Below are 13,868 nucleotides of genomic sequence, written 5' to 3'. Positions count from 1 at the left end.
GGGAGCTGATGTGGCTCTGTGACTGAGCGCTGACTTCCCATATCCAAGGTCCTAGGTTCAATCTCCAGCCCTGGTACCTCGAAAATAAAGTTTCCCGTATTTTATTCTGTAGTGGTTTAATTTTCACATAGAAAATTTTCTACCAGAAATTAATTTGGTAAAATAACTAAGGTGGGGATGCAACTTTTTTCCCTAGATGGCCACCTTTTTTCTAGAAGCATTTATTAATAATTCATTTTTTCTCATCGATTTAATCTCAAATGAAATTCCCATATGTATTGAGTCTATTTCTGGATACCATTCTGTTCCATTAATGCATCTGCCTATGTGAACATCAACACCACGCTGTTTTAATTTAGCTCTATAACTAAAAAATTAATATATATTGTAAAGTATGTAAAAAACATTTTAAAGAATAAAAGGTGAACATCCATGCGATCCCTTCCCATTTTAAGAAATAGAACCTCACTGGGATCTTGGAAGCCCCAAGTGCCCTTCCCTAATCATACCCCACCCCACACACATCAAGTAACCATACTGACTTTACTTTCCTGCAATCATTTCTTTTCTGTTTCTGAGAAAGCTAAGGCTGTTGTGTGAGCGAAGTATTGTCCAGCAGGAAAGCAGTGAAGGGTCTGGACTGCCTTATACTTTTTTTGCTTCTAAGCTTACCAAGGCCCACGTCCCAAATTCTCAGGAACACATTTGTGGGGTGAAACAAGGTTCCTCTGCCAATCTGTGCAGCAGGGCATAAGGGAAGACCAGGACATCCTCAATATGGCCAAAACAAATACACTACAGACACATATCTAGGCCAAACTCATCTGAGTTAAAAAGACAGTACATTGGCAGCTGAGATCTTGGTAATCTGTGGGAAAGCATCAGCAAAGTTACAAATGCCAGAAATGTTTGCCACAGATGGAGGGAAGGAGGGAGGGAGGGAGAGAGGGAGGAGGAAGGGAGGAAGGAACCCATTACATACATGAATTTAACAAATATTAAGCACTATTGTGTCAATATAAATTTCCTGTAAATAACATTTTTTTCTAGGTTTTAAGGATAATTTGTCAGACTTAAATAACTACACAATTTCTGAAGTGATCATTACCATTTTTGCCTTAGTGAACATGCTGTAGTACACTTTTAGTTCATTTTCAGTGACATTTTTCACCAAACTGAAAAGAATTCAAATTTTATTTTAAAATAGAATTTATTTAATACCAAAGTGAATTCAATACATTAAAAAATTATTTTTCTTGTCAGTATTGGCACATAATGGAGACAGTTTAAAGCACTGCTAAATTAACACTTCAAAAATTTAATTCTAAAACATGTTTCATAACAAAATAAAGCCTAGTAGTGTTATAAAAGTATTAATTTACACTAAATTACATGTCAAAGTGTTAAAAAAAAATTCCACACTCAAAACAAATCATCTAAAAATTAAAAATTCAGTATGTATTTTTTAAAGAAGTTTACATTTAAACCAAATACAACAGAAGGTATAAAATATGCAAAAAAACTACTTAATTTACATTGATTTGTCCTATAGGGAAATGCTGTGGGGTAATCAAATAAACTTTAGACAGTAAAAATAAAAATTTAAAAAATTTTAAAAACTACATTCCAAAGGAGTAGAAAAGTTATTTATAATATTTTTTATGCCTAATTAAAGAACCACATGATGACATTATTAAATTTCCTACATTTTTTTGTTATAATGTTAATTGCCAATATGGGGGAAATGCAAAAAATATAGTTTCAAAAATAATTCTTCCCTCAATGAACATTTTCATAGATACAAAGACTGTCCTAAGGTATGGAAATATTAAACAAAGAAATTTACATTACAGTCTCTACTATTATGCCCTGTATATTATTCAGTTAATTTTTTTTTACTCTGGAAGTTCAGTAATCTAGAATATGAGTACTGAAGTAGAGGATCAAATTCCCAAGGTTGAGTATTTTGATTCAGATTTCCTGAATTTATCTTTCTTCCAGGAAGCATATGTGATCTATATTCGGTAATTTTATTTTATTTCCATTAGTCTCACCCATCTTCCTCTGAGAGAGGAATTATCCTTTGAGGTAAACAGGAACCTAGTTAAAAAAAAAATTGTATAATTGGTTATTTGGTATCATCTTGAATAAATTCAACCTGATTTTCATGTGAATGGGAAAATATAAAGCCTTTCAAACCAGCAGTACATTCTACTAGACTGAAATGCAACTCACGTGTTTCTGAAATCTCATTGGCTGAGATCAGGTTAGAATTTTACAGACAAGCCTAAAGAAATTAGTTCATATATTTTAAAATCATCAAAATTATTTTTGCTAATACCTAAGGCAGAACTTGGACAAGCAAAGGAAAACTGGAAAGCTCATTTATATTTCTTATAAATATACCATTTCACCAACATCTCTATGGACATCTAATTAATACCAACAGCAGATGAGTTAAAATTCTCTTCCTTCTAAAGAGAAATAAATCTCAGACTCTCCTAATAAGGAATTGCTCATTAAAAGAAATTTTTTATACACGCTAGATAAAAATGTAATGTTTTAGAATATCAAGTCTTTCCCCTCAAAATCTCACATACTGATCTCTACTGAATTAAACTGAAATAAAAAAAGTCTATATTATAATTTGTGATTTAGCGATATTTAATGATTTCTCTTTGATAAGGAATAAAAATGTTCATAGAGAACTAAGAAGTACAGCAAAATCTAGGCTTAGAAATTAAAATAGTAAAAACTACCATTCTAGTTATATGAAACCAAATTATTTTGAGAAATTGTCTAATTTCAATGTAGTACAAGAATATCTCAGTATTTTTAACATTCTTCAAAAATGTGGTTTAGGATTTTGAATATTATAAAGTTAGGATGAGACTACAGATAATTTTTCTTAAAAAGCTGCATTTTGACAAACATTTTATTGGCATTATAAACAAAAATAGCTGGCGCTTTAGTGGCATTTAATCTGTTCTCTTGGAGCCTGCCAAATATAGATTCTTTGGAAAAAATTCAAGTCTGATATTATAAAAATAAAATTAAGATTAACCCTTCCCTGTCAGATATAAGTCATTTACCAAAAAACCATATGGATCCATAAGTGTATTAATTAGAAAGAGGAGCTATCAAGGAAGTTTCTCTATTTGCGATTTACTTAAACAGCAGAAATTAACAAACAAAAGCATCAAACTCCCTGAAATTAAATTTAGTTCAAACTTTGAAGGACTGATCCATTTTAAAAGACATTAATTTTATCTTTTAGTAAGACAAATTGACCTTACAATGAAAGATCATAGATTTGTTCATATATTTTGTACAGTGTTTACAGAGAAATGGAAAATCCTGCTGCCTGCCTGTACTATCACTTATCATTTGGGAATTTTAGAAAAAATAAAATGGAAAGATAATTGACTTTTGATTCTCAGGAAAAGGTTCAGCTTTAATTTAGCAAAGTAGGAGAAAAAGGTGTTTCAAGCTGGAGGATACCAGTGGGATCAACTAAGTCCAGCGTACTCATTTTACAAATGAGAAAGCTATGATAAAGTGTCTTGACCTGAGGCAAATTAATGTATTATAATTAAACTGAGACCAACATTTAGTCTTCTAACTTTTGTTTCCAATTCTTTTCTTTGAACCATACTTTACATATTAGTAAACCAAGATATTAAAAGCTTAATAGTGGTTACCTATGAGAAAAGGAGAATAAAAAAAAAATAAAGAAGTGTGTGTGTGTGTGGGGGTTGAGGGGTATGTGGAGAAATTGTTAGGAATGTAGACTTAATGAGACATATATATTGACTAATATATAATTTGATAAGAAAAGTAGCTAAAAAAAAAAAAAAGGCCAAACTCTGGCATCAACAGAACCAAATTTGAAAGATCAGATATACCATAGTCAAATCAAATGTGAGTATAAAAATGTAAGTTTTCTTTTTAAGGAAACAGCAAAACTAAAAACTATGGATTTCAGTTTTTTTGTCCTCAATGACTAGTTTTATATATTATGTTTCTCTATATACCTGGAAAAACATTCTAATATAAAATATGTGCAATCCAAAGTAATTAATGTTCTCAATTAAAAAAAAAAACCCAGGGTTTTTAAACTTACACTACAAAAATATGCATTTATACTCTATTCCCAAATTATTGTATTTTTAACCTCTGCAGTGATAGATGTCTAAATTTTCATAACACTGTTGAACTGCCTTTTTGTATAATCTTAACAATTATTTCTATAGTGCAGATGAAATTTGCATAATTCTTTAACAGTAAAATCTGTTCGGAAACTCACTTTGACAAATACTTTTATCTATCATTAGAATTAAAAGAAATAAACTTCAGTCAGAAAAGTATAGAGGTGGGTCAAGACATTTTTTTAGAAAAATATACTGTATATAATATATCTTGAAAATTGCACAGACCATATGCTTTAGTGTGAAGGCACAACTTTCACATAGTTAGAAAGCAAATGCATTTTAATTACTTATGCTGTAATTGTCAGTACCAGCTCATAAAAATATATATTTGCAAGCATGTCATTGAAGATTTTTTCAGGTTGTCATTTCAAAAGCTGATTTAAAAAGTTGAACTCTATTTGTAGAAAATGAGTGACACATTATTCCCAGTCCACATAACATTATTGTTGGATAATATGTTCACCAGCCATCACAGGATTTTCTTCGTTTGTTGTATTTTCCAGATGATCCATCATCTAGACATAAATAAAAGTTGTCAGGAAATACAAATTTTCAACATGCCCAAATTAACTAATTTTTCAAAAGGATTCCCAGTCTTTAAAAAGGACACAGAATATTGAAAAGTATATTATAAAAACATCAATAACAAAAAAAAAACTGGACACAGAATGCTCCATGGAATTAAGCATTCCTTCTGGAGCACTGTACTGGTTCAATACATCCATGCTCTTAAGATAGGGTGACAATGAACCTTTCAGGAAGCCTAATCATGTGACTCAGGGCCAATTTGATACAGGCTTTCTCTAGCTTGCCCATTCTCTCCATTTCCTAATACAAATACTGTCCTTGATGTCACTGGGAAACTCCATCACAAAAAGAAGACAGATATTCCTGACCCTTATCCCAGGCATAAAAATGTCTAGTTAGGACAGTGTTCACTTGTTGAAGTAGAAAAACTAAATGTGGCCCCATGAGTCACTGTGAGAACACCTGATGACTCTTTGAGACAGTGTAACCTGGTTGATACCTTGAATTGACCTTAAGAAGATAATTTAATACATGAAACTTTCCAAACATTTCTACTAAAAATGAAAAACAAATAAACTTGAAGGTACTTAAGGTTAAATGATATATGAAAATAAAATCAAGAATGCATCTGCATAAGACAATTTTTGGAGGAATTACCAGTTAAAATTTTTCTACAAATGCTCACTTCAGCGTTGCCCACATTCCCACAAAAATCTTTTCATATTTGGGAATGAAGAAGAAGAAACTGCTCAAATGCTATTAGTGTTTTTACACTGTTTTTTAAATAAAATTACTTAGAAAAAAAGTACTTAATGTTTTTGTGAAAACTGTCAAAGATTTTTAGACCAGTGATTAAAGTTCAGTATTGTGGTGTACTTTTTTCCCTCTTTTACAGAGAACTAGAAAAAGGAGAGACCAGCAAGATATAAGTTCCTACCTACATAAACTGATTCTAAAAGCTTTAGTTTTTTTTGGAGGAGGAGGAAGAGGGAGGAATCATTCCAAATGGGGTCTCTGTTCTTGTCAGATAAGAAAGGTACAACATGAACTGATGCTTTCAGCTTATAAAAATTAAATCTGTTGATACTCTGTATAAATAGTTACGCCAAATCCCTATTCAGTTTTGAGGTCCTCTATTTGCCAAAGACACCTGCTAAATTAAAGTAGTTATGTATTTCTAGCATTTCTATGACGGGGCAGGAGGCAAAACGGATGACACTTTACTACATGAAACACAGAATGAACTTATTACACAGTTAATTTTAGCCACAATTAAAATGGAAAGGAGAAGCATATAAGATATATTTAGGTGGGAAGCAGATGTAGTTCAAGGGGTTGAGTGCCTGCTTCCCACAGATGAGGTTCAAGGTTCAATCCCCAAAATCCCCAGCCCTGGTACCAAGAAAAAATAAATAAATAAATGAATAAATATATATATTTATTTATTATTTAGGCCCTTTTCACTTTTTTTTTAGCAAAATTTTTGTCTTTTTTTTTTTTAAAGATACATATATCACAAAAAATGTTACATTAAAAAAATATAAGATGTTCCCATATAACCCCCCACTCCCCCACTCCTACATCAACACCTCTTTCACCATTGTGGCACATACATGGCATTTGGTGCATACACTTTGGAGCACCGCTACACTGCATGGATTATAGTTTACACTGTAGTCCCTTTCACTTTTAGTGATTTAGCAGCTCTGGGTAAAAGAGGTCAGAGTTGTGGGGAGGGAGAACTAGAATAGAATTAGATGGGGGAAGAGCCTTCTTTCTTCCCCAGGACCCATTTACACTGGCAACTGTAACCTAATGAAATATTATAACAGCCTACAAATCCTAAGTAATAACATGATCTTCCTTCCTGGTCCCATATACCTTAATGGCACTATATTCTTATATTTAAATATAGAAATATATTAATTAAAAATACTTTCAAAGTCAATTTACTGAGAAGTAAACATCTCTATTCCATATTTACTTTTCTTTAATGACTTTTTAATAAAAGCAGTATGGAAACATAAAAAGCAAACTTGAAATTATTTTTAACTTAAAAAAACTTAAGAAAACTAGTTAGTACAATCCATAAAATTAGTTTTGCATTTATAAACAGGCAAGTTAAATATGGAAAAATGTCAGCTTACCTGGCATTTACTGATAGCTCTGTGTATTTGTAATTGAACCCAATCTCCAGAAAGTCTAATACAACACTCATTAAAGTGGGGTAACTAGAGAATTGTTGATACTAAAGGAGAGTTGTTTTAAGTATCTATATTGAGTTGTCAATTACAGCTTGTGACTTCTACTGACATTTAACAGAGACCATCCCACTGTTTACTGGATATCAACAAACTGTAAAGTTACTTCCCACCCTGAGTAATACAGCCTGTTGGAGGGTGTTGCAGGAATCCCACAAACTCCACTGATTTAACAAAAATATCCCCTAAAATAATGATTTCTAGTAATTGTTCTATATATCAAAGTTTAATTATGCCACTGTTTGATTTTTCTCTCCTAAGCCTTAAGAAAATATAAACTTTATTTACACTAATTAAGGCTAGGACTTTGAGTAAATAAACAAATGGAAATGAATAATGATGTGCTTGAAGCATTCTAGGGAAAAAGTTCATTAAAAAAAATACAGTATTATTAGCTTTGGACTATGGAAAAGAATGCATAATCAAGATTTCCAAAATAGGCTTAATTTAGTGAAAGCCTATAGAAACTTCTTTTCATCAGAAAGTACACAGAAAGAACTGAAAGACTGAGTAAAGACATACCAATGTATTTTTATGAAATCTCCAAGATATAGCAACAGATGAGGGTAGTTTGCCCTTTGAAAACAGCATAAAAAGACCGAGGGCTATTCATGACATTTATAAAATTTCCAGTGGAAAGTCCTGATTTTATTACTACTATACTTGCACTCAACTCTAATATCAGGCATTGGAATGCACCAAATTATTAATAGCATAAACAAATGTGCCATTGCCTTAGATTCTGAATTTATTTATTCTACTTGTTTTGTATTTATTTCAAAACAGTAGCTGAAACTTCTGATACTTATAAAAAATAATTACACATAAAGGTTGCAGGGATGGGGGGACTTGTGGGAAGATGTGAGAGTAGGGAGCTCCAGGTCTCAGGCTTTCCACCAAACAACTATTAAACAGGCAGGAGCTGTCGGAAACAACTATTTTAAAACTCAGAGGCCAGAGGAACACTGTACAGTATCCAGGGATGAGCAAGAGAAAGAGGCTGATAAATTATGGTAAAGAGCTATAAATTACTTTTCTCTGTGCAGTGGCTACTGGCACCCACCCCTCACTCTCATGGCAGCTGCTGTGGGATCCAGTCCCTGGCTAGCTTCTGCAGACAGAAAGGGACATAAAAATCCTCTTCCACAAGAACAGGAGTGTACATGGCTGATCACTGTTCATGGCTCTTGACTAGCAGATTTGGATCACTGGATCCTGGTTCTGAGGGCAACTATTGTTATCAAAGATGACCAAAAGTGGCCACAGCCAGTTTCAACCGTCCCCAGACAGGGGTGGAGGCAGTGGAAGTTTAAAGACACAAGGCTTCCTCAGGGTGCAGGGGTAATTTAGCTTAAGGGCTGCATTTGCCAGGCAGACCAGGAAAGCTCAGCTTTGGGGAGCCATCAGAGAAGTTTTTTGTTTGTTTTTAGGAGGCAATGGGGATTGAACCTGGGATGTTGTACATGGAAAGTAGGCACTCAACCATGGAGCTACACCTGCTCCCAATCAGAGAAGTTTTTGGCACCCTCCCTGACCTACTCCAGAGAGAACTCTGGAGCCAGTCTGTACCCACTTTGTGGATCCCTAATCCTGTTTTGGCTGGGAAAGAATGAATTGGTGAAGTCCCCCGTTGGGGGGATTTTGCCCTCTAGACAGAGGCAGCTGTGAGACAACAAAAGGAGCACAAAAAACTATAGAAGCAGACAGTCTGGGACAAAGGCCTGCTGGCTTTAAATACCCAGGAGAGGGAGAGTTGCTCCTGGGAAACAGAGCGGACAACTAAACTCCTGTAAACAGAGGAACTCCAAAACAACCTATAACAAGCATAAGACCAGGACAAGACAGAGGCCCAGTGAGACAAGGAAAACCTTGCACGGTGCATTTGCCTTGGGCAGACCTTCCTAATAGGAGGGCTGAAGATCAAGAAAATCTGTCTTATCACAAGCTGGTTAAAAAATCAAGAAACAGACATCCCAGGGAGTAAATGCCAGAAGTACCATTTTAAAATTTAAAATGTACAGTGAGCAACAAAAGACTACAAGACAAAGAAATAGGAAAGGATGGCCCATTCAAAGGAAGAGGATAAAAATACAGAAAACCCCAACAAAGAAGATGAGAATATAGACATACTGAACAAAGCCTTTCAAAAAATGATCTTAAAAATACTTAAGGATTTATAGGAAAATACAGAAAAACTAAAGGATATCAAGGAAACAATTAATGAACAATATGAGAGTTGAAGTAAAGAGATAGAAAATTTAAAAAGGAGCCAAAGAGAAGCGGGTTTGGCCCAGTGGTTAGGGTGTGTCCGTCTACCACATGGGAGGTCCATGGTTCAAACCACGGGCCTCCTTGACCCCTGTGGAGCTGGCCCATGCGCAGTGCTGATGCGCACAAGGAGTGCTGTGCCACGCAGAGGTGTCCCCCACATAGGGGAGCCCCACGCGCAAGGAGTGCACCCCATAAGGAGAGCCACCCAGCGCGAAAGAAAGTGCAGCCTGCCTAGGAATGGCACCGCACACACGGAGAGCTGACACAACAAGATGACGCAACAAAAAGAAACAAAGATTCCCGTGCCACTGACAACAACAGAAGCGGACAAAGAAGATGATGCAGCAAATAGACACAGAATACAGACAACTGGGAAGGGGGAAAGGGGAGAGAAATAAATAAAATAAATAAACCTAAAAATAAATAAATAAATAAAAAGGAGCCAAATAGAATTAATAGAATTGAAGACCGCAATATAATTAAATTAAAAATGCCCAGGAGAATTTCAAGAGAAGGTTAGCACTGGCAGAAGAAAGAATCAGTGAACTCAAAGACAAGATACTTGAAATGAGTCAGCCTAAGGAACAGAAAGAAAAATGAAATATTAAAAGCAAAAATGGCCTAAGACAGCTATGGGACCCACCATTAAGCACACTAAAATATGCATTAAGGGAGTAGCAGAAGAAGAAAGAAAGGGGCAGAAGGACTAGTCAGAGAAATAATGACAGAGAATTTCCCAAATTTAGCAAAAGATGTGAAGCACATATGCACATATAAGAAGCTTAGAGGACACCAAATAGGATAAACATAAAGAGAAACACACCCTGTCACATACTGATTACACTAACAAATGCAAAGACAAGGAGATCTGAAAACTGCAAGAGAAAAGCAACATGCTACATAGCGGGGAGTTCCAATAAGATTGAGTGCAAGAATGCAGTGGATTGAAATACTGAAGTAAGTGGTTAGGGCGTCCGTCTACCACATGGGAGGTCCGCGGTTCAAACCCCGGGCCTCCTTGACCCATGTGGAGCTGGCCCATGCGCAGTGCTGATGCGCGCAAGGAATGCCGTGCCACACAGGTGTGTCCCCCGCGTAGGGGAGCCCCACGCGCAAGGAGTGCACCCATAAGGAGAGCCGCCCAGCGCGAAGGAGGGAGCAGCCTGCCAAGGAATAGCGCCGTCCACACTTCCCGTGCCGCTGACGACAACAGAAGCGGACAAAGAAACAAGACGCAGCAAAAAGACACAGAAAACAGACAACCCGGGGAGGGGAGGGGAATTAAATAAATAAAAATAAATCTTTAAAAAAAAAAAAAAGAATTTCATATCCTGTATGACTCTGCATGTATTGAAATGATGGAGGATTAAGACATTCCCAGATAAACAAAAGCTGAAGGAGTACATCACCACTAGACCTGCCCTACAAGCATTGCTTTATAAAGGGAGTTCTTCAGACTGAAAGTAAACACTAGACAGTGGTTCAAAGCAGCATAAAGAAATAAAGACCTGCAATAAGGGTAATGATTTGGGTAATTATGAATGCCCATAGTATTGTATTGTATTGTGTGGTATATAATTCCACTTCTTACTTCCTAAGGGAATTAAACTGCAAATGCACAAAAAGCCACGATAAATCTAGTTTTCTAGACATACAAGTGCCAAAAAAAAAAAAGGTAGAGTTCTTATGATACTACCTGCCTATTTTTAAGGATGCAGAGACAGCGTCTTAGGTTAAGTAACTTGCCAGAACTGATCCAAAAGCTGTCTCCCACAAATGACAACATTCACACTAAATTAATTTTCACTTTTAAGGTCTGACAAAAGCAATGATAGATTTTTTTTTAAGATTTATTTTATTTTTCTCCCCCCACTGTGTTGTCTGCTCTCGTGTCCATTCGCTGTGTGTTTTTCTATGTCCGCTTTCATTCTCAGCAGCACCAGGAATCTGTGTCTCTTTTTGTTGCATTATCTTGCTGCATCAACTCTCTGTGTGTGCAGCGCTACTCCTGGGCGGGCTGCGCTTTTTTCACATGGGACGGCTGTCTTTGTGGGATGCACTCCTTGCGTGTGGGGCTCCCCTATGCGGGGGACACTCCTTCATGGTATGGCACTCCTTATGCGCAGTGGCACTGTGTGTGGTCTAGCTCACTACATGGGCCAGGAGGCCCTGGGTTTGAACCCTGGACCTCCTATATGGTAGGCAGACACTCTATCAGTTGAGCCACATCTGCTTCCCTAGATTTTCTTTTTTACATAAACAGAAAAATCATTTTGTGGCAGAATTTATTACATTATATAACTTTCAAAATTGCTAATTTTTGGGGAAAAGTTTTCCTTCAAGTAGTAGTTTAATTTTTAATATTCTGCAACTAACTTTCCTAAAATTTCAGCAAATGTCCATTCTTCATATTTTAAAATTCAGGGCACAACGGGGGAATGACTGAATATAATGAACATTTTCTTTGAGGCTTCTGATAGTTATCAAATCCTTTTACAAATAAGTTAAAGCAACCAGAGTTAACAAAAACCCAAAGCTTTATGACCCAAACCAGGAAAATGAAAATCTAATTCATGGATTGAAAATGTTTAACAACTAAACCAACAAATAAACCAAACTAAAAAAAGCTCTGACTCCCAAACCAAAAATAGCAAATATATTTACAGTGCTTATGGTGCCAGGCACTATTCTAAGCATTCTGCGTGTATTACTACAGCCCTCTGAAGTAAGATGATTATTATCCTATTTTATACTAGAAGAAACTGAGGCACCAAAAAGCTAAGTAACTCATCCAAGGTCACAAAGTGCATAATTAGCAAAATAAGAATTGAAACTCAGGCAGTCTGGCACCAGACTCCTTTCTTTTTACCAGTTTGTGATAGTTTGTATTCTGGATGTCTTAACCTAATAAGATTACCATGCCAAACTGCACCAGTGAGAAGTATATAACCAAAGTTGCCTTATCTTTTTAGATAGTTTTTAATGAACTTTCACACAATCAGTTGCCTTATTTAGCTACTATATCATGTGGTGGCTTCATGGAGTCACGTGGAGTCTGGCCTTCAAGAGCTATTACTGCTGGGAAGTGGGAAGTGATGTGGCTCAACTCACAGAGCATCCGTCTACCAGATGGAGGGTCCAGGGTTCGATCTCCAGGGCCTCCTGGCCCATGAGGTGAGCTGGCCCATGCGCAGTGCTGCTGTGCACAAGGAGCGCTGTGCCACATAGGGGCACCCTTGCGTAGGGGTGCCCCATGCACAAGGAGTGTGCCTCGCAAGGAGAGCCGCCCCACATGAAAAAAGGGCAGCCTGCCTAGGAATGGCGCCACACACACTGAGAGCTAATGCAGCAGGACGCAACAAAAAGGAGACACAGTTTCCTGGTACCATTGGATAATGCAAGTGGATGCAGAAGAACACACAGCGAATGGACACAGAGAGCAGACAATGGGGGCGGGGAGTGGAGAGAAATAAAATAAATCTTAAAAAAAAAGCTATTACTGCTTTTTATCCAGTTGCAGTGATCTTTTTTCTTATAAGTAGCTTACAAAGCAGAAGCATGATTTTTAAGAATGGAACTTGGATGGTCCAGACCACAGCATTTGTTCATAGGGAATATAATGTATTCCTTGGTTGAATTCCTTCCTTACCTACCATTCCCTTTCCTCAATAAGGATGAAGGAGAGAGAAAGGAAGAACGGTGCTAGAATACACTGGAAGAAAAAGAGCTATAGAATATTTCCAAAGAAACAAAATGTCATTGCATTTAAAAATGTATATGCTATCTCTATTCACTATTTCTAGTGCGAGTTGGCATAAAAAGATCTGCAAGCTATACACAAACTGTTCAGAGTAGCTGCCCCTTAAGGGTGGGAGTGGGAGTAGAGGTAGAATGGTTAGAAAAGGGTCTTCCATTTTTACTTTAGATACTTTTGTATTGCTTGCTTGAAAAATATAAACACATATTACTTTGTAATTAAAACACAAAATGTTAACGTGAACACAGGATTAGAGTCTGTGTAAAGATTCTTATATATAACTGCCAATAATATATATGAATCCATAAGTCATTAAAATAGAACAAGGATGATCAGTAATATTATAATGTGTACCTTTTCACATCAACTATGCTCAGATTTTAAATTATTTTCTGAACAATTCCTTGAAGAGAAACGGTAACTTACTATAAGCTCCACTAATCAAAACAGCGTGGTACTGGGTAAGGACAGACATACAGACAAATGGAATAGAATTTAGAGTTCAGAAATAAACCTACACATCTATGACCAATTGATTTTTGACATGGGTGTTAAGTCCAATCAATGGGGAAAGAACTATCTCTTCAACAAACAGTGCTGGGAAAACTGGATATCCACATGCAAAGTATGTTGGACCACTACCTCACACAATATACAAAAATTGATGCAAAATGGATCAGTGACTTAAATATAAGAGCTAATACTATAAAACTCTTACAAGAAAACAGGAGGAAATCTTTAGGGCCTTGTATTAGGCAATGGTTCCTTAGATTTTAAAAAAAGCCTTAGTAACAAAAGAGAAAAACAGATAGATTGGACTTCATGAAAATTAACAACTTT

The 13,868-nt window shown here is 36.0% G+C and overlaps 1 protein-coding gene across 2 annotated transcripts in view; it reads right to left on the bottom strand.

Annotated features, from left to right (window-relative positions):
- Positions 1-1,191: 1,191 nt before the first annotated feature.
- Positions 1,192-13,868, bottom strand: part of SPPL2A (signal peptide peptidase like 2A) — a 56,815-nt gene continuing 44,138 nt past the window's right edge. For both annotated transcript variants that reach the window (XM_004471545.5, XM_004471544.5), the window contains one exon: positions 1,192-4,726. In XM_004471545.5, the coding sequence (XP_004471602.1) occupies positions 4,652-4,726 (75 nt within the window). In that variant the 3' untranslated portion in view covers positions 1,192-4,651. The remainder of the gene's footprint in view (positions 4,727-13,868) is intronic.

This window comes from Dasypus novemcinctus, chromosome 3, assembly GCF_030445035.2.
Source record: "Dasypus novemcinctus isolate mDasNov1 chromosome 3, mDasNov1.1.hap2, whole genome shotgun sequence".
Taxonomy (NCBI): Eukaryota; Metazoa; Chordata; class Mammalia; order Cingulata; family Dasypodidae; genus Dasypus; species Dasypus novemcinctus.
This window is presented reverse-complemented; position numbering and strand designations above follow the sequence as displayed.